The 21426-nt window shown below is 44.1% G+C and overlaps 1 protein-coding gene across 2 annotated transcripts in view; it reads left to right on the plus strand.

Annotated features, from left to right (window-relative positions):
• Positions 1–20632, plus strand: part of CAPN6 (calpain 6) — a 56158-nt gene extending 35526 nt beyond the window's left edge. For both annotated transcript variants that reach the window (XM_033137805.1, XM_033137804.1), the window contains exons 7-14: positions 1047–1240; positions 2276–2353; positions 4608–4803; positions 6395–6517; positions 7409–7611; positions 11710–11831; positions 17375–17511; positions 19528–20632. In XM_033137805.1, coding sequence (XP_032993696.1) covers positions 1047–1240; positions 2276–2353; positions 4608–4803; positions 6395–6517; positions 7409–7611; positions 11710–11831; positions 17375–17511; positions 19528–19710 — 1236 coding nt within the window. In that variant the 3' untranslated portion in view covers positions 19711–20632. The remainder of the gene's footprint in view (positions 1–1046; positions 1241–2275; positions 2354–4607; positions 4804–6394; positions 6518–7408; positions 7612–11709; positions 11832–17374; positions 17512–19527) is intronic.
• Positions 20633–21426: the final 794 nt, after the last annotated feature.

Genomic DNA, 21426 nt, shown 5'->3' on the forward strand with positions numbered 1-21426 from the left:
CCAAGATTAATGGAAATCTTTTTCAGTCTTTGCAGCTTTAACAAGAAGGAATAGTGTTATAACTCCTTGTGCTGTCATGGAAACGCATGCTGTGTTGTTTGTGAAGAATACAAGTGAATAATTGTTAGGACTGGTGAGAAGCCCATGGGAAATACCAGTGGATCTCTTATGAAGTGATTCTCTGTGAGCTGCAGTTATGGTCGGACATGGTGGATTTGGCATTAGTTAACACTGATCGTGACTTTTAGAAAACCGTTCAACTGATTTGTGTTTCTATTATTATTGCCTCACTCACCCACCCCACCCCCAGCTTCAGAATGTTTTGCTTTAGTTGCCGTTATTAGAAGTGGCAGCAGTGTGTATAGGAACAGACAGTCCGAGACAAGGACAGGTAAGTAAGAGGAAAGAAGCCTAGAAGCAGAGGTGCGTGGCCAATAAGGACTAGAAAATTCAGTAGACAATTCATGCTCTCCAAAGCTGGGGTGTGCAAATCCTAGCAATGAATCTCAATGAACCGAGATGCTAAGACAACAGTTCCAAACTATCCGAAGTTATACCGTGCAATATACAACATGTCAAATCATGGTCCCCCCCCCAAAAAAGCAGGTATGTTTTGGGAAGGGGTGAGATCCCTGCATGGTGCTTTGAAGCACTGCTGGCCCAGCAGGCTCAAAGTCAGTGCTGATCAGCAGTGACCTCCAGCCAGTTTTCTGTAGCGATGGGCTGTGTGATAAAGTTCCTTATGGGGAGCTTGTTCGAGCAGCTGATCCAGCTATGTCTCCCCTTGCCCCACCCCTGATGCCACGTATGAAGTCAGATTTGGGGCAGGTGGGCATTGGGAGCCAAATCGGCCCGTGAGTCAGGTTCACCACCCTTGCTTTAAAGGATCAGAGGACCTTGTGTTAAAGTCAGAACAATACTGGGACCAGGGGAGCAAAACTGATAAAAGGACCCAGAGGATTACTTAAGAAGAAGGAAATACTAGATTCTATGTTCCTCAAAGACTCGAAATCCCTGCATTAATTTGTGTTTTTCTTACGCCACAGCCTTTGTCCTCTAATGAATTTGAGGGACAGACTGAAATGGGTTTGATCAAAGGCCATGCCTACTCGGTGACAGAAATCCTGATGATGCCCCTGGGAGAGAAGCGCCTGCCATGGGAAAAGACTAAGAAACTCTTCATGATCAGGTTGAGGAACCCCTGGGGAAAGAGCGAGTGGAACGGTCCATGGAGCGATGAGTAAGCAATGCATGCTTTGATATTTAGGATGCGCTTGTCACTTTTTGAGAGAGGTGCAAAAGCTAAAAGAAACACACCCTCAAGTGTGGAAAAATTTCCAAGAGACACATGATGACAGAGGCAACATGGTGGTGGCTGGCTCCATTTAGAGCAGGGATTCCCAAACTTGGGTCTCCAGCTGTTTTTGGATTACAACTCCCATCATCCCTAGCTAGTGGGACAAGTGGGTTTTGTCTTGTTTTCTAAATCATGTTAATGCAGAAGCAGAAGAAAATAATTTGTAAGAAACACAGACTGAAAATGCATAGATTTGCCCATGTATGGCTCTAGGTAGATCTACATTATCATCATCATTAGCATGGAGATAGAAAACTAGGGCACCTAGGAAAATGGTTGTAAAATAGTCTTCTCCCTGATATGCTAGTTTTGTAGGTTTCTTGTTTTGTAGGGAGGACCATCATGGGATCCCCCACTTGTGCCCAAAATATTGTACTGTACATGCAAACACAGACACAGAGGGCTCTTCTACACTTCCTCTCATCCTGCCACTTTTCTCCTGGGAAACCTACTCTTTACTGCTAAATCAGATCAAACATCAATCAGATTGCCTGTGGATTGATGTTTGCTTTGATTCAGCAGTAAAGAGGGTTCTTTTTTCCAGGGAAGTCAACCCAAAATTCATTCATTCACTCATTCGTACATGATTCTTACCCTCCCTATTTTATCTTCACACCCAGTGAGCTTTATGGCTGAGGGATGGACTTGGTCTTCCAGGTCTTATTCAGGCACTTTAACCACTATGTTATTCTACCTCATTTTTTAAGAAACAATTTTACATGCAGCCCCTGAAAATAGACCAATGAACCTGACACACAATGAACCTGATAAGCCCTGCCTGGAGATGCTGGGGACTAAACTTAGGTCCTTCTTCATGCTAAGCAGATACTCTACCACTCACCTTATGGCTCTTCGCTTTAAATATATGTTTATACAAATGAAAGAGCTATTTGATTTAACATTTTTCCTCCCCTTCAGATCAGAGGAGTGGAAAAGCGTGAGCCAAGCAGAACGGAAGAAATTAAAACTCACTGTTGAAAACGACGGAGAGTTCTGGTGAGCAATGGAAGTGGTCTCATTAAGGCAGCACTGCTTGTTTCCTGCCATTTATACGTCAAGAAAACTGAAAGGCCCATAACATTTCATAGGCAGGAAGAGGAAAATTTGGGTAGAGGCACTGCTCCAGCCACCAGCACCACCACTTTCCCATTTCATCCAGCCTCAGCTCCAGGTTTTAGAGGGCCTTGGCAAGGCACTGCTCGTCAGTGAGTCCACTTACTCACTGCAATGGGTCCTGGTGGCTCTTTTAGGAGGATCCTCTGAATGGCTGGGAGCCCTTGGCATATGCTCAGCTGTGCCAAACTTTGATGCTAGTCTTGACTTCTGCCCATCTCTCTACCCTCCAGCTCTGCTGTCCAACCCACTCCTTGAAAATATCCCTCTTTTTCTCTCCTCTCACCCCTGCCATATCTCCTGTCTAGCCAAGCCAAGCCAAGCACCTTTCTGCCATTCAGTCTCTCTAGCAAACAACTTCTATCTCTATGGCTGAATTTACTTGGCAGTTTATTCCACTTTCCCAATACTTCCCTGTTAATTTCCACATTATGGTTGGGCTTAGATGGGTTTTTAAATGTAAGAAATGATATATTAATTGCCATTTGCCCCTCCAGACACCCACATTTGTGGGTTGAACATATACTGCACAGAATTTAAAGAAAAATTGGGAAGATATAGGAATAGGCTGTGCCTTCCTTTAATTAAGTCCAGCTGCAAAATAAGCTGGCTCCCACATTTCTTACTCCACTTAACAGAAAATAATACAACAGACTGAGAAGTTTAAAATATGATTTACTTGCTCATAGTCTTAGTCTTCATTCTCAACAGCAACAGCAGTAAAGTAAATGCAGACAAAATACTTATATTTACAGTATAAGCAGCCTCAAGCGTTTGCCTGAGAATGGAATAGTCTGCTCCCATTGTCTGCTCCCATTGCTGGTCAAAGAGAAAGGGAGAGAGGGAACAGTAAATACTTCCTCAATTATGCCCGCTCAAGAGAGGAGAAATGACATCACACAGAGCCCTCTCTACCAAATTACATTTCTATGGTCTGAGTCTCTGCCTATCAGCAGTACAGCTCTGTGGTCTTAACTCCATCTCTTGCTAACTTGCAAGAATAGGCATTGTTAGATCTGGCTGCTAATTTCCCACATTTATACAATGTAAAAACTACTTCCAGAAAATTGATGGAATAATAGTGCATGTTTAGTCCTTATTTCTGTGTCTTTTGATTCCTGAAAGATCTGTTTGCAGCCTCCTTAGCCCCCAGAATCACAGGAGGGAAGTGATAAAGTTTGCAGTGGCATCAAACCAGCACACTGTTCTTTCCTGCTGTTGTCCTGAGGGAATCATGGGGGGACAGAAGGATGCATGTGCAGAAAGGGTGGGAGTGTAGCAAGGTACAATTGTTGTTCTTTGTTGTTCCACACCACGCCCACTGGGATGAATGAAATTTAGCATGACACACTGATATATCAATCCAAAAACCACAGTTCCATAACACCACAGGTGAAAGGAGCATCAGAAAATGGGACAGAAGTGCAAGCGTTACTGTAACCTGTAAAACTAGTGTGGTATTCCCCCTGCCTGTGTCTGTAGCTGTGCCCCACCTTTTAGTGTGGGCTTAAGTCAGAGAGACAGCAGCAGAAGGGAAAGTGCTGTTTCTACCAATTACATGCTTGTGTAGTAGGTGAGTTTGCAGGGCTGGTTGTCTCTGTTGAATTTCTGATCTGCAAAATTACCTAAATAATAATTGTTCTGTTTTTAAATCCATTGACTAAATGAGATGTCCTGAGCATTGAACACCTCACATTTTTCTTACTTGTTTTTCTTTTTCTTTTTCTGAAAAGCCATGGGGTGATGCAGGGGTGGGGATTTGGAGTGCACCACAGTGTGTGTGTATGTGTTTTGTGCATGCCAAATCCTTTCCTTGCCCATGTCCTATACCACAATCCTGCGACTCTCTATGCCAGTCGCTCCCAGTTACCTAAGTACTGCGGACCCCCTGTTTTTCAAAAGCCAAGCCATGGAGCCCCTACTTTTGAAAACATGGATATTTCTGTTGTAGTTTCTTTATGTGAATGGTGCTACCATACCCTCCAGAATGTCCCAGTGCAAAACTGGGATGTTCGTCTTCTGGGCTGCACTCCCATGCAAGTCATGTGACCTGTGCAAAAGCACAGTGCCCCAAAACACACGTTTTATCTGTCCAGAGCATATTCAACTGTATTTTTTTTCTACTCTCTTGAGTTAGGATGTCGTTTGAAGACTGGTGCAAAAACTTCACCGATGTTGACATCTGCCGGATTGTGAACACGTCCCTTTTTAGTATACATAAGACCTGGGAAAAGAAAATGATTCGTGGAGAGTGGACAAAGGATCCAGACCCAATGTTAAACCGTGCTGGGGGGTGCTTAAATAACAAAGCCACCTTCTTACAAAACCCACAGGTTGGAGCACAGTTATACTTGCTTTTTTTTCTTCCTTCACCAGTGTTAAACCTATATGGAAATAATTACACAGCAAAGTCAGTGTGGTGTAGTGGTTAAGAGTGGTAAACTCGTAATCTGGTGAACAGGGTTCGTGTCTCCGCTCCTCCACATGCAGCTGCTGGGTGACCTTGGGCTAGTCACACTTCTTTGAAGTCTCTCAGCCCCACTCACCTCACAGATTGTTTGTTGTGGGGGAGGAAGGGAAAGGAGAATGTTAGCCGCTTTGAGACTCCTTCGGGTAGTGAAAAGCGGGATATCAAATCCAAACTCTTCTTCTTCTTCTTCTTCAAAGCTGAGCTGACAGTTTTCCTGCCATGCCTTTCAGTTTGAGATGTAGGGGCAGGAAGAAGATACTGCTCCCAAAACTGCTTTCCCAGGTTATGTTTTTGCATCACAGCCAGTTTGCTAGCGGGGGTGCAGTACTGGGTGGAAGTAGTAGTCCAGTGGTTTTCAACAAGCGTGCTGTGGCACGCTAGGGGGCCTTGAATGATGGTCTGGGGTGCCACTGGTAACACTGTCCTCTGTCCCTCTTTCTTTCCCTCTCTCCTCTAATGCCCTCTTGTGTCTCTCTCCCAAAGGCTTGCACATCTGTTTGGTTGTTTGCAGCTGCTGCTGCTGCTGCTGCTGCTGCTGCCTCCCAAGTTAAGGTGCTGACCTCATGTTCACCTTTGGCCAGTTTCCATTGGTCCACTAAGGCTAGGGGCATCCTCTGCCCTGGCCCCTGTGAGGTAGCATGAGGAGGCACCTCTGTTTGGGGCAGGAGGGGCAGCTCAGAGACCAGGGGTGGCAGCAGTGGCTGCCCGGAGGACTCCCAAGGAGAGGGGAGGATGCTGAGGGAACACACCCCAAGGGAGGAGGGTGTTTGAAAAAGGGTAAGAGGCTGCCAGCTCTGCAGGCAAGAGGTGACATGACTGGGCTCCTAGGCCCCACGTGGGTGCCACAGAAAGAATATAGTTGGTCAATGGAGCCATGCACCCAAAAAGGTTGAAAACCTCTGTACTAGTCTAATTCTGATTTAGATCGCTTTATCCTGTGGTTGCCTATAAATCTAGTTTGTTCCATTTCCATATCATTATCATCTTCAAGTTCTTCATCATTCTATTCTATTCTGTTCTGTTCTATATTTGAGGCATTCGGAATGATTTTTTTGTGAAGGTCAAGTTTGCTCCCTACATGCAGCCTATATCCTGCAAAAACTGAGGGCACAGATCACTGGTGTTTGCCCCTTGAACATGTGAAGGGCAGGGTATATGGGCACAATTCTAATCCCTACCCAATGCAGTTTGGGGGGGGGGATGTACAGGACTGAAAAGGAGCTCTGGATTTAACCCAGGAGGATATGACCGGTCTTGTGAGCATGATAATTCCCATAATGTTCATTTGTTTGTGGAGTGGCTGCCGTGCATAGGACTTTGGAACGGGCAGCACCCCAATCCTGTGATAATCCATTGTTATCATCTCAGCCACAGGCATTGTTTACAGCAGCGGGTGCTCAGTTACTGAGCCACAGCCCTCCCCTCACCCTGTGCTCCTCTTCCTTCCCTTTCAGTATGTCTTTGATGTCAAGAAGTCGCAGGACAAAGTGATGATCTGCCTGCAGCAGAAGGACCAGCGCATTTACAAAAGAGAAGGGAAAGGGGACAACTTGGTTATTGGCTTTGAAATCTTCAAGGTAGGTGTCCATGCTGCTTGCCAAAGCTGTTGGAGTTTGGTAAGAGCATAAGAACATAAGAAGAGCCTGCTGGATCAGGCCAAACACACACAACCTGCTACTGGAGAAGAAGCAGGAAGGCTTGAAGGGAGGTAATCTACTTTACTAGTAAGTAGTTACTAAAACAGAAGGAATCAGTGCCACACACATACTTGCACACATGCTGGTTCAGCTATCTTATTGCAAGCATTGTTGCATCACTCACAGCAAAAGCAGAGGTAGACATAGGCAGAAGGTAGGTCAGGATCTACTGGTACATCTATGAGTGATTTATAGTAGATTGGCATGGGTTTCCTAATCGCAAGGTGACCTTTTCCATGTAGCAGGCTTTTGCACAATGTGGCTGTGAGCTCAGTTCAGTTCTGATACCGAAAACAAAATCCTTAGTGTACTTTGAGACACTCAGTTCTTCAAATCAAATGGTGTGACTTTTGCACCAGGCTTTAGTTGACAGAGCAAGTGAAAACACACACATACACAAACACGTCTACTCCCCACTTCTGCTCTAAAGCAGTGTTTTTCAACCTTTTTTGGGCAAAGGCACACTTGTTTCATGAAAAAAATCACGAGGCACACCACCATTAGAAAATGTTAAAAAAATTAACTGTGCCTATATTGACTATATATAAAGTAATTCTCTTGAATTTTTCAATTTTTCCCACGGCACACCAGGCAACATCTCGCGGCACACTAGTGTGCCGCGGAACAGTGGTTGAAAAACACTGCTCTAAAGCATTCAAATCTACCTTTATCTTTATTGCCTGTTTGAAGGGACAGCATAGGATCTACCTCACTCTCATGCTGTGTTAGATTGCTCTATGCTATGCAACCCAATCTGCTTTCTAACCCTAGGTTGAGGCCAACAGAGAGTATCGAATGCATACAATAACAATGCAAGAGAAGATGGCAACTTCCATGTACATTGACAATCGCATGGTATTTTCGAAGTTGTGCCTCAAGGAAGGCCGGTATGTCCTGGTCCCAACCACCTTCAGACCTGATATTGAAGCTGAATTCATTCTGAGGCTGTTCACAGATGTGCCTTCAGAGCTCAGGTACTACGACTACTTGAAGATGATGGAAATTTTCCCTTCCCATTTCTTCTCGGCTTGCATGCATGAGACAAACATGTTCATCTGTCTTAGACCAAGGAAGCGAAAGATTCACAGAGTGATGATGAGTGAGACAGATGTACAACACACTTCAGTGGGGAGCACTGACATGATGACTTCAAAAAGGGGTGCACCCATTTCTTGTGAGGATGAAATTCACTGTTGTTTCAGGGATTACATTGCATGCAACCTTTGTGCATTTGCCCCATGCTTGTTTACAACCACTCTCATTTCTCTCGATTACAGTATTTCCAAAGGAGCATTCTTTGATGTGAAGCTGCCTTGGGGATGGAGATGCATTCTTCTCACCCCCAGCTTTCACACAGTAGCAAATAGGTCTGCACCCTTTCACAAAAGGATGCAAAAGTGCCTTTCTACTGGTGTTTGAGGGGACGTGTGGTCTATGGTCTAAACCACAGTGCCTAGGGCTTGCTGATTAGAAGGTCAGCAGTTCGAATCCCCATGACGGGGTGAGCTCCCGTTGCTCGGTCCCTGCTCCTGCCAACCTAGCAGTTAGAAAGCACGTCAAAGTGCAAGTAGATAAATAGATACCGCTCGGGAGGGAAGGTAAACGGCGTTTCCGTGCACTACTGTGGTTCACCAGAAGCAGCTTATTCATGCTGGCCACATGACCCGGAAGCTGTCTGCAGACAAACACTGGCTCCCTCGGCCAGTAAAGCAAGATGAGCGCCGCAACCCCAGAGTCATCCACGACTAGACCTAACAGTCAGGGGTCCCTTTACATTTACTTTACAGGTGTTTGAGAGGGGAGGAAGGGAGTGTTCACAAAACATGCACCCCACTTCAGATTGATAATACATCACTCCTGTTTATCATTCTTTTTCCTTTATATAAGTGTCAATTAGAATAAAGTGTTCTTTCTTTCTGTGTATTTATGTTTTCATTGGATTTCCTGGTGTACACAAACAAATTAGGTTGAACAGTGGAACATGACAGATTTTATATACCTCTTATTGAGCTGGAGAATGCCTCCTTTCCCCATATCAGAACATTGGTGTGTCCTCAGTGAGGTCCCATTCTAATGGGCTGTGCCGAGAAGATATTCTGAACACACATATCACATGGTCTTTGTGTTCCCAGCTTCTAAAGAATTAGGATTGGTTTAAATGCAAAGTGCTCAAGAGGAAGATACCTATGCAGTGTCGCACACAGGTTATCCTTGCAATCAGAATGTTGCTTTAAAAATTCAAAAACAGAAGAAAAGAAATGTTGCAGAATCTGCAGCGTGCTATGCTGACATGCTAATGAACCATGCTTAGTAGCTGAGCACCTAGTTTTAATGAGGCATGGGGTGTGTGCTATTTCCTACAGCAGAGTTTAAATTGGGTCTTACAATATTTTTGTCATGGGACCACAAAAGGGGTAGCTTCATGTTGGACTTCATCATGACAGCAAAGCCTTCTTCACAGGTTACTCATGTATGGGGTATTTCTGTATTGACTGCAACTCCCTGTAATAGGCACATGTTTTTGTTTGCTCATCTGTGGTCATGGTCCAGGGGTGCCCTCAGGAGCTTAGCATCCCAGACCCAGGAGGCATGAGCCTCTCTCATCAAAGCACTCAAGGCAGGCTTGCAGGAGCAGCACAGTCCAAACAAACCAAGCTCAATCACAGAAAATCAGTTTAGGTCCAAATGTGAGGAACACAGTGAATATTGCAAGAAATTCAGCAAGGTGGCAACCTGGGAATTGGGAGCCAGAGCCCCGTGTTATTTCCAGCAAGTGGGGGGCTCAAGAGGGTGGCCTTATATATGCTATCTTTTTAGACCACATCCTAATCACTGTTGCTGCTAGTGAAAGAGCTCCAGTGATTGCTCACTCATGACTAGCATGATGGCTCTGGGGTCATAGACACATGTTATGCCATTGCTCTTCAGGCTAGACTTGGAACTTTCTGACACCAACATTCTTGAGGATGTGGGTGGCTTTGCCTCCTCCTCCTCTGACAGCTCGAGAGACTCTTCAGCAGGTCTTAACTTGGATGGCCCCTCAAGGGGATCATCTGCACCAGCTTCAGGATCCTCAAGGCCCTTAACTTGTGGGGTGCCTGGCTAAGAGGACTAAAAATCCTCTTAGGGCTAAAAATAACACCTGCGCGTGAGCAGCTGCTCACATTTAGGTGCTCTGCACAATCAGGACACCTGGGACCAATGGTCCATCCTGGGGGGTGGGGAGTGGCAAGTGGGGTGCTGTGGGGTCTTGGTGTTCAACATCTTTACAAACAATTTGAAGGAACTGAGGGATCGGGATTCAGGGTGGCTTTAATATATTGAAGAACTGGGCCAAAACCATTTTTTAAAGTCCCATTTCAGTAGGTACAAATGCAAGGTTCTACATATAGGCTGGAATACTAGGGGCACCTGGCTTGACAGCAGAACACATGACAAGGATTTAGGGGGTCTTAGTAGCCTTAGATGGGTGAACAGTATGATACAGCATGAGTTAACGCTATTCTAGACTGCATCTCCACTAGTATAGTATCTTGATCAAGGAAAGGAGTAGTACAGTTCTATTCTGCCTTGGTCAGACCACACCTGGAGTCCTGTGTCCAGTTCTGGGCATGACAACTTAAGAACGATTTCGACAAGCTGGAACATGTACAGAGGAGGGTGTCAAAGATGACCAAGCTCCTGGAAATCAAGCCTTGGGAGTTGGCAATGCTTACCCTGGAGAAGATTGAGGCTCATCCGCACTTCTGCTTGTCCCATGCATAAGAAAGCACGAGTCGGAGATTTTTTTCTGTCTGCCCTGCCACTTTCTCAGGAAAACCTGTGCTTTAGCACTATATCACAGCAAACAGTCAAATCACAGAAAACCCCATTGATGTTTGCTCTGATTCAATGGTAAAGACCAGGTTTCCCCTGGGGAAAGTGGTTAGACAAGCCATAGTTTGGATGAGCCCAGAGAGGTGTTATGATAGCCATCTCCAAATATCAGAAGGGCTGTGGCATAGAAGATGGAGGAAGCTTGTATTCTGCTGCTACAGAGGGTAGGATTCAAATTATAAGAATGGAGATTCTTACTATTACTATAACTTTATTAATTAATTAATTAATTAATTAATTAATTAATTACTCTTCACTCTAAGGTCCCCAGATAGGTTACAGCTTTAGAGTTGAATAATGAAACATTGTAAAATGGCTTGCAGTCATAAAAATAAGGTGGGTAGCACCTTATAGGTGGTTAGCACTTGCAGGGAAAATCACTCATAACATAGCAGTACAGGGTGGGTTGGAAACCAGACACTTTATCTGCCCGGTTGGTGGCCTTTATTGCACATGAATGAAGAACACCATATTGGTTGCATCAGTATAGATCTGGACTTCCTGACTTTTTATTAGAACTATGCCCATGTGTGTCCTGTCTCCTTTGGTTCATGGAAACTATGATATGATATGCAAGAATCCTGTTGAAGGAATGACAGACATGACTGAAGATCATATAATAGAATATTAAAAAGGTGAATATTTACCTGGCTTCTGCCAAGAGGATGCAAGGAGGATGGATGTCCACATTTTCTCATTCTATAAATTTTAATGTGCTCACTTAACGTATATTTACTGCAAAATCAAGAAACATATTTTTGGGAGGGCGGAGTTAAACATCGGATTGACAGGGGTGGGCAAGACTCCACAGCACACCTGTATTATTTTTGTGGCATGCAATACCAGAAATGCCTACCGCTGGTCTTACCCCATTTCCTTCTCAATGAAACAAAGCGCCAATCCTACAATGTTAGCAAATGTATTTTAAATATTGTGCCAATAAAAAGTCACCCTGACACCTTGGAGCAAAAAACCATGCTCAAATATCATTAGAAGGTGCCACCCCCCATGAAGAACTTTTCTCCCCACTTGTAATACTTTGAAATTAATCACCCGCAACACTGTTTCATTTGTCCATAAGCACCAATGTATCTGGTTCTACTAAGGGAGGCAAAAGTTCAATATTCCATACAGAATCTGGTATTTATCCATCAGTCATTCCTACCTACCTGATACATTTTGTCTTGATGTTCCAGGGAGCTTACACTGCATAAACCCAAGATAGGCTGCCTGGACGTCCTACGTGGCTTGGTTCGGAGAGTGTCCCAGGTTAAGGTCCACTCTGTGGGGGGTCTCAAAAGTCAAGACCCATATATCGGTAAGTGCAAAGGGTTAATCCAAAAAAGTCTTTGTGATTCTTGTACTGAGTTAGTAAATTATTCAGATGACCTGAACATTAAAATTCAATTTCCTTTAATCTACGGAAACACTGTGCTGTCAAATAAAACTAGCAGGTGAGCTTAAGATTAAGAAGGGGAACTAAGATTTAAGAGAGCTGTACAACATGTTCTTAGGGAAATCATTCCTGTCAACTTAGTGAATAACACAGAGATGAAACGTATTAAAAACCCAGGAATGAAGCTGATAGTCAGATGTTGCAGTCTGAACTTGAGATATCTAAACCTGACCTAAAATTGCAGTTTCAGGTGGGCTGGGATTCCACTTTGTAAGGCACACACCCATTCACAGTGCTATTTTTTCTAGAAAAAGAGGTGCTGGGGTTTCATCATGAACGCCTCCCTTGTCCTCCTATAATGGAGGTGCTGGAACTGAGTTCTGGTGACTTCCATCTGAAGAAATGCCCTGTCCATCCATAGTCCATACTTAGCTCTGGGCAATGGAAGGTTGGTTTCAAGGTGACTCTGGGCTCGCCCACACTGCCACTTGTCCCATGCCTAGAATGCACGTGTCTGAGCGTTTTTGCCTTTACCCTGCCACTTTCCTCCAGAAAACCCATTTGTTCTGATCATAGGAGCCAATAAAATATTTGAGGGGGCTTGGCCCTCCCAAAGCTGGCGAGCATTGCTATTCAAATGGTGTGTGTGTGTGCCACATCTTGTGATCAATTATGCAGGGCAGGGCTTACCTGCTCCCCCCCCCCAATATTTCATTCAAGTTGGCACCCCAGGTTCTGATTCAGCACTTAAAACACAGGTTTCCCCAGGGGTAAGTGGCAGAATGGATAAACACTGAATGAGGCCTTTTACAATTTATTCTAGCCACTTTGACCTATCTATGCTTGGATTCACTCCCCCGTGGTTTTCATGAAATGAGATGACCGTGTGCCTTGGAATTGTCCAGAGACTAACATTCACTTCTTCTCCTTTCATGTTAGCTGTTTGGGTAGATGGAGGTGGCAGAGGGCAGTCTGTGCTGAATAGAGCATTGAAGAGGCAACAGCTGACTGCAAATAATAATAACAACAACACGTGCCTAGAAAGCATGGGACAAACTAAAAGCACGAGACAAGCGGAAGTGTGGACAAGCCATCTGTCTGAACCCAGTCTTGATTAATTTCTCAGGCTCCTTTTAAACTTAGCATACATGAAAGGAAGATACTCACTTGAAAGTCAAGCAGCGCCCCCTGCTGTCTATTTGTTAACTGCACTTTGTCTTTGGACATTTGACGCTAGAGAAGTGCTGGAACCTACGCATGTTTCTTTTTCAGCCATTTGTTGCTTGGGTTGCTTGCTAGCCTAATTTAAACACTGAACGCCAAAAGCCATAGAGGTGGGATAATATGTGAAGAATGCATATTCAAAATAGCTTTTGTTGAGTTTTGGAAATGCACACAAAGACACATCTCTAGTAACATTCTATGTAATTTCATATTGAATGAATGATAAATGGGAGCAATCAATATTTGACTTACATCACCTTATTTCGATTTTCTTAAAATCCACCGATTGATAACAGTTTGTTCAAAAGGAGCGGGAAGGAAATCTGCATCATGTAATTTAGTTGCCGTTGCACCTAATGCCTCTCAACCCTTATGCCAACCTTCTCTGACAGCCTTGGAACAATTTCAATAGCACAGAGACTCCTTGGCAGTTTTCCTTGATAAATACCAGTAGTCAGTGTTCTGCAAATGCTCTAAGCATAAATGGCATTCAGCATAGTATCCAGATGTTATGTATGCATGTATATATCTGAGCAAGGCCAATCGGAAGTGGCAGGAGGAAGGTCATCTGGCCTGAGGCCTCAAGCTCAATGGCAGTACCACATTTAGCCACTTATTAATTTTTTGGCATTTGGTAAATTTTGCAACCTTTGCAATGGCTTCATGTGTTTGCCTAAGCCCTACAAGAACAGAGAACCAAAGGGGTTGATATACAAAGAGAAAAGCAGACGTGTCTTAAAAAGCAGTGGAATTTTCTCAGCTCAAGCTGCTAAATCATTATTTTTACAGCCGTCCTCCCCTGCCCCCAACAAACACATGGAACATTTTTCTTTTGACATTTCCCAAAGGTGTGTGTGTGTGTGTGTGTGTGTGTGTGTGTGTGTGTGTGACAGAGGCGGGCGGATTGAGAGAGGACTGATTATTTCTCAGTTCCTACTACAGTACTGACAGATCAATAAAACGAACACCTCTGGCTGCCAAGTACTGGGTATGGGATTTGCAAGCACCAAGCAACGTGGAGCACAGGGTATTTAAAAGCCTATTACTTAGATTTACAGCTAGTACTTGTAGTCAGTGAACAGCAAAATGGCCTTCAGTGCCTAGCAGGGCTATTCTGAATAATTTGCCAGGGTTGACTTTCAGGTCCAAGAAACTCAGCCGTGAGAGAAATTTCTTTCCATTGTGCGAATATCCACCTTTTTCAACACCACTGTTCCTCCTCCCTCACTGCTGCTGGTATTTCACCACCATTTTCTCTGACCACTATGATTTCTCGCTTTCTGGATTAGCTGTGCAGCTAGTCCTCTGTGTACCTGAATGTGAAAACATTGGAGTGTGAAATTCACTTAGTAAGGAGTTTGACATCCACAGGGCCACCACAGAAAAGACCATCTCCCCTGTTGGTCTACAAACAACGAGGGCTTCTGTTGTTGATCTTAATATATGGGCAGGTTTAGAGCCATGACATGAGAGACAGTGTGGTGTGAGTGGTTAGAGCACCAGGTTAAGACTTGGGTGACCAGGGTTCAAATCCCCTCTCAGCCATGAAGCTCACTGGGTGATCTTGCCCCTCAGCCTAACATGCCACAACTCCGGGCCCCCAGGCTAACCCAATGTGTGTCATGGCTGAGTGGGGATTTGAACCCTGGTCTCCCCCAGGTCCTAGTCCAACACTTAAACTGCTGCACCACACTGGCTCTTAATGATGGGCAGCTGTGAGTTTGAGGCCCTGCATTCTCTTTCTGTCTCTCTCTCACACACACCAGAAACCCAAACTCATTTTGCTGAAAATGCCAACCCTTCTCCTTCCTTTTCCACATGATGCCACCAGAAGTTCATTCCCATCAAGTCCATGTGCTTGGAAAGAGTGTGATTTCATGCAGCATTTTAAATGAAGGCTCATCTGTCAAAGGACAGCAGTGTTTGGCCAGAGCTCTTATAAATCCACCGTAACAAGAGTTCTATCCACTCCTTGCCACTTCCAGGTTGTAAAATTTTAAAAATCCACTTCAGACCCAATGAGCCATAACATCCTCTAATCTAATCCATGCTGAGCAATAAGGCAAGGCACCCCAGTGGCCAACTCGGAGAGGGTTTTATTTCCCCCTCTTCTTGTGCCTGGCCTGTTCAAAGGGTTTGTTCAAGAGGAAAATGAGCAGGACAAGGAGATGCTTATGTCTGGCTGTCATTGAAAAGCCATGTTGTGGTGGCAGCATTTAAAGACATTGTCCAAGATTAGTTTATGCATCTGCAATAACTGCCCTTCTTGTGGGCTAAAGGTCACTTGGCTCCTGTCTTAACAAAATGAACCTCTGCTTTTTAATGGTGTATGAGGCTCCTTTCATCTGTTCCTGAAGACTAGGAATGGTAAGCTTCCTATAATTTCTGTTGAGCACCTTATTATTTATTCATATCATTCATGAATTGCTCCCTATGAGGCACCTCAGAGCGATCAGAAGGTCGGCGGTTCGAATCCCCACGACGGGGTGAGCTCCCGTTGCTCAGTCTCAGCTCCTGCCCACCTAGCAGTTCGAAAGCACATCAGAGTGCAAGTAGATAAATAGGTACCACTCTGGCGCAAAGGTAAACGGCATTTCCGTGCGCTGCTCTGGTTCGCCAGAAGTGGCTTAGTCACATTACCCGGAAGCTGTACGTCGGCTCCCTCGGCTAGTAACGCAAAATGAGCGCCACAGCCCCAGAGTCGGACATGACTGGACCTAATGGTCAGGGGTCCCTTTACCTTTTAAACACACACACACACACACACACACACACACACAATTAAAAGAACTGTACATATAAAAATAACTTAAAAACAAAAAATAAATCAATACAAGTAAAAACAGCAAAAACAATTATGTGTATACAATCAAAATCCAGTGCAATACAGTACAGATAGACAACAAGTTTCACCTACAAGTCTTGTTGAAAGAGGAAAGTCTTCAACAAGCGCCTATCAAATATTTAGCAGGAGTGTGAGTGTCGCCACATTAAAGACCTAATTCCAATATTGTGATAAGATGGTATCTGCTGGGTACCCTTGAGATGATCAATTGACAAAGTGAGATGATCAATTGACAATGTACAGGATAGGGTGACTTTTTGGTGTCCTGTTCTCAAATTGTATAAGGCTTTGCATTCCGGCACCTTGAACTTAGTCTAGTAGCTAATTGGCAACCCATGCAGTTATTTCAGCAGTGGAGTAATATGGTTGTGATATTCCTGTTAAGTCTTACATTGCTTCCATCCAATCCACCTGAAAGACCGTATTCCCTCATTTGAACCTGCCCTAGTTTTGACATATTCAGAATATTGTAGGCAGAAGGGAGTGTCTGGGTGAAAATTGGGGGGAAATGTCCAGGGAAATCCGGACATATTACAAGCCATGTTGGCCGTGTACTTTTTGCTGATTTTCCTTAAAAAAAAAATAGCTCAATGATGGGGACATAGGAGAGGGCCTCAATACTGGCTGCTCCCAGACTTTCAGCTCTGTTCCTAGAGAAGCTAAACTGGCTCCCTCAATGTTGTCCTGCTGCCAGCAAGTGAAGACTTTCTTGTTCCAACAGGATTTTGGGAATTGGGTGCTTTTAATGAAAGGGCTGGTGCCATGCTGTTCTTATTTGCATGGTTTTAATAGACTTTATATGTGTATATTAGTTTTACTTCTATAAATGTTTAATTGCTTTTTAATTATTGGTCCCGCCCCCCCCCCATGCTTTTAGTCACTCTCATTTTTATATGAAAGCTGCCTTAAGTCCTGTCAGGGGGAAACGGCGAGATATAAACAAACAAACAAACAAACAAACAAACAAACAAACAAACATATTAATAATGACATACCCACCCCAGTGAGCTGTCTAGCTGGCCTGTTTTTTCACCAGTTGCATCTTCTTGTACCATGCATCTCAGGGCATTGTCTGAGGCCATGTGATGCAGCCACGTTGCTGAAACTAAGTCCATGCTTGGCTGGGAAAGTATACTACCTTGAGTGTCATGATGGAAGGAAAGTGAATCTGAAACAGATTTAGGAGTTGCAGGGTGGTGCACAGGGAAAGAAGAGGGTGGGAAAGTTCCATTGTGCAGCTAAAATCTTTGTGCTAGCAGAACTGTTTAGATGGCTAGTCCCTATGTTTCTTTGGTACTGTATGTGGCTGAATTTGTATAGTGGCAAAGTGGGTATATCGCATTAAATGAATGATGGTGGTGGTGATGAAAGAGGAACAACACTGTCTTTCTCCCAGGAGCAAATCCCTACATTATCATCAAGTGTGAGAATCAGAAAGTTCGTTCTCCTGTGCAGAAGGGCACCCTCAGTGCTGTTTTCGATACACAAGCCATTTTCTACCAGAGGAATATTGAGAGTCCGATTATTGTCCAGGTAAGAGAAATTATTACATTCCTACTTGCACCTGCTTTCTACCAGTTTCTTTCCTTCTTTTTCTTTTGTTTTCTTAAATTTCTATGGAACCCACAGCAAGGTATCATACATTAGTTGTTTTATTTTAAAGTATTTCTAAACTGCTTAAACGTTTAAGCATTTCTGAACAGCATACAATAGTACAAATCAACTTAAAGCAATATAATAAAAACAGAAATCCAACAACACAGGTTCCAGTTTAACACGGAAAGCACAATAATACGTCATTAGAGGTGATTCCCAGACAGCCTCCCACCCAGACACTGACCTGACCTAGACCTGTTTAGTTTCAGGAAGGTGATGATTGTATGAGCCTTCATACCAAATCTTGAGGCATGTGACCATAGCCTTGGATGTGTGGGACATTGTGCATGCATTCAAGAGGGATTTTTCATTTAATTTTATTGATTTTTATGTGTTACGTTATTTTAACCTATCTTCCTCCAAGAGGTACGCTTTCCACTACCATTGTTCTCCTCGTGTCAGCCGTTTAAGCAAGGCTGTTATGTACTAAGCTTGGATCCTAGAACAATAGGCAGGTAGGATCCTAGAATGCAACAACCTGATTGGCCTGCAGGAGCAGCCCAATCAGACCCCAGGAGGAAGTTTACCAGGCTATTAGGCCAGTAGGATCCTAGAATGCAACAACTGATTGGTTGCAGCAGTCCTGCAGAAGGCAAACATAGTTGATTTACTTACTTGTTACATTCACAGCCTGCTGTATATTACAATAAACATGCTTTTGTAAAAGTGTGCTTAAACGGACCAGTTTTTTTAGTTGGGGGGGGGGATGATAAAGCAGTTGCAAAGCTTCATTCTAGAAAGCCCCCCTCCAAATGGTTTCCTGCTGAAAAGTTTGCCATATACACTACCTGAGGCATTTAGTAGCAGCTAGGGGTGATTTTTCAATAGGAAACTGGAGTGTGGCTCTGATGTAGACTGGGACTCCCCAACTGCTTTTTCTTCAAATTACAAGTGGCCACTGTAGTACATTTTAACATAATAAAAAAGCAGGTATATTGTGATGGGTAAATGCTGGCTGTTATTTATTAATTTTTAGACCACTTAATGGCAAAACAGCCTTCTAAATAACTTAAGCTTTAAACATCCATAATTAAAATATGCAGTAAAGCAATCCCATTAAAACAACACAGCAATGAAACTACAGTTGTACCTTTGTGAACTATTTTTGGAAGAAGCCGAACGTCCGACGGGGCTTCCGCAGCTTCCAGTTGGCTGCAGGAGCTTCCTGCAGCCAATCAGAAGCCACGGAAGTCCCGTTGGACGTTTGGCTTCCAAAAATAGTTTGCAAACTGGAACAGTCACTTCCGGGTTTGTGGCGTTTGGGAGCCAAAGTGTTTGAGAACTAAGCTTCTTCGAAAACCAAGGTACGGCTGTAGTAGATTTGCATGTGATAGGAATGGCTGTATGAAACACATGCATTTTAAAGTCAGCGGAATGCCAATGCAGATGGGGCTTTGTAATACTCTATATGTGTATATATGAAGAGAAGGTAAGTGAGAGGAAACCAGGATAACAAAGGATGCATGTGGTTAGATAGACTAAAACTGCATTTTTTCTGTGATTTGGGGGGGGGTGCCTTTCAGGGAGGTGAAAAACACACCACACATAGTTACACGATCCGTATGTCTTTGTTAATTGCATCCTCTGTGGCTGTCATATAAGAGGGAAGACCGCTTTGCTGAGGGAGGGAACCTCTAAACAGTTTCAAATGCTTGCAGCCTGTAGCAGCAGCACATAGCTGTGTTGGGGGCGCATCTTTCCCATCTGCAACAGTGATATACAAAACCCACAGAGGTCAAGGTGAGGTTGAAAGAGGAGAGCTCTTCTGATTGAGGACTTGTACAGATGACCCTTTGACCCTTTCCAGTCGCGGGAAGGGGGTGTGGGGGGGGGGGAGGAAAATGCCAGCCCATCTAGCAGCAATTATTTCTCATTTCCTTCCTATCTCTGTAGGTTTGGCACAGAAAGCTCTTTTGCGACCAGTTCCTGGGACAAGTGCAGATCGCAGCATCACCCGACGACCCCAGAAGACTTCAGAAGTTCCAACTCCAGGGCAGAGGGAGTCGCGAAGATGATGGCATGCCAGGTCACATCACCATCAAGGTTGTTACTAGCGATGACCTTCTGGAGTTCTGAATACTGAGGGCTGACAGGCCCAGGCAAGGCTGTCACCTCACAGCAAGAGTTTCCAGTTAGCATCCTCAATGGGAATGGAGCAGGAGCCACTGATTTGCATGTTGGTGTGAAATGCTTTAAAATGCTTGGGGGTCTTATGTCTGGGTCCTACTTGGGCAACAACAAATGGCTAACGAAAGAGAAATGTGCAGCCAAATATATCATTGTCTTTCTCTTTCACCACACATACACACACATACAGTATATATCTCCAAACATATTTTCTATCACAGATAGCAGCTGCTTCCAGGCACTGGGTTCGCTAGTGTAATTCACATGAAACCATTATAGCCTTGCAATGCATTTTATCTGTTCTGCTAGAAAATAGCATTTCATCAGGACTTTGGGAGCTGCCTTATACCAAGTATAGCTCAATATGGTCGACACTGACTAGCAGCAGCTCTCTGGGGTTTCAGACAGTGAGGTTCTTCCAGATGCTGGGGACCGAACCTGGGGCCTTCTGCATGCAAAGCAGATGCTCTACCACTGAGCTATGGTCCTTCCTCAACAGCACTGTTGAATATTGCTTCTGATAGTAAGAGTAGTTTCCTTTTAGTTGCATTAAGTAAATGCCAAAGTATTTGCTAAATTTGACATGAACAAATGACAAATCCCAGAATGGGAAAATCAAAGTTCCAGGCTGCGAAACACAAGCTTTGCCATTCCTAATCCTCAGCTGTGGGGAATGTAGCTTAAAGGCTTGCATCTGTCCACATTGGGAAGGTATGCCTGCCTTCTATCTGAGCCAGCTGAATTGTATCACAGCTCTTTTGACAGAAAAATGAAACGAATATGGATATGATAGCTGTTCATTTTACTGAGCCTTTTTTGTACTGTTGCTTTTGTTTTCAATGCCTATCTGTTATCAGTGGCAACATCTGAATAAAATACTGTATATACTTTTATTATTGAGTTGTGTCCAATGGTTGCACGAGTCAAAAACAGTTTGTACAACTCTCTCTTCCCCCTCCTCCCACCTGCACCTTCCAAAAAACGCTCTCCAGAGGGTCAACCCTTCAAAGTGGGGGTTGTGCAGATGGGCAGGGGGATAATCGGCTAAAGGAATCTTCTCGACAGAAGTTCCATTTGCACAAGATCACTCCACTTTATTTCAGGTGATTTCCTCGCTCCCTTCCACTTGCTGGAGCTGGGCATTCCCATTTTGAGCCTCATACCTAATTCCAAGCTATTAAATAGTGGTTGGACATAGCAGACGACACAGTGATTCTCCAAGCAGCTCTGTTTATTCTCAGGCTGGAACAGGACTGAAGGGCTCAGCAGCCTGCTTATATAAAACTCAGCTACAAGCAACAGTAACAACTTTCTGTAGTTACCCAATCCAAGAACGTAACTTTCAATCCCTCATTTGCATGTGTCAACCTGAGTGAGAACTGCATCAGAATGAACTATATACACACACCCCTAGTGGCCTAGGGGGAGAACTTCAATACATAACACAAGCCACCAAACCTCCTTGGAAAAAGGTATTGCCCCATTCTAGAAGAGCACCCCTAGACCAGCACATTTCCAGACAAAGGTGCCTTTGACCCAGGCCCAGCCCACGAGTGTGGAAGCCTCCAGGGCCGGCCCAATGCAAAAGGCACCCCCTCCCCACCAGGGAAGAAGGAATGAGTGAAGATTTACATCAGGAACAAGTGAGGAATAAAGATCTACCTA

Source organism: Lacerta agilis, chromosome Z, assembly GCF_009819535.1.
Source record: "Lacerta agilis isolate rLacAgi1 chromosome Z, rLacAgi1.pri, whole genome shotgun sequence".
Lineage (NCBI taxonomy): Eukaryota > Metazoa > Chordata > Lepidosauria > Squamata > Lacertidae > Lacerta > Lacerta agilis.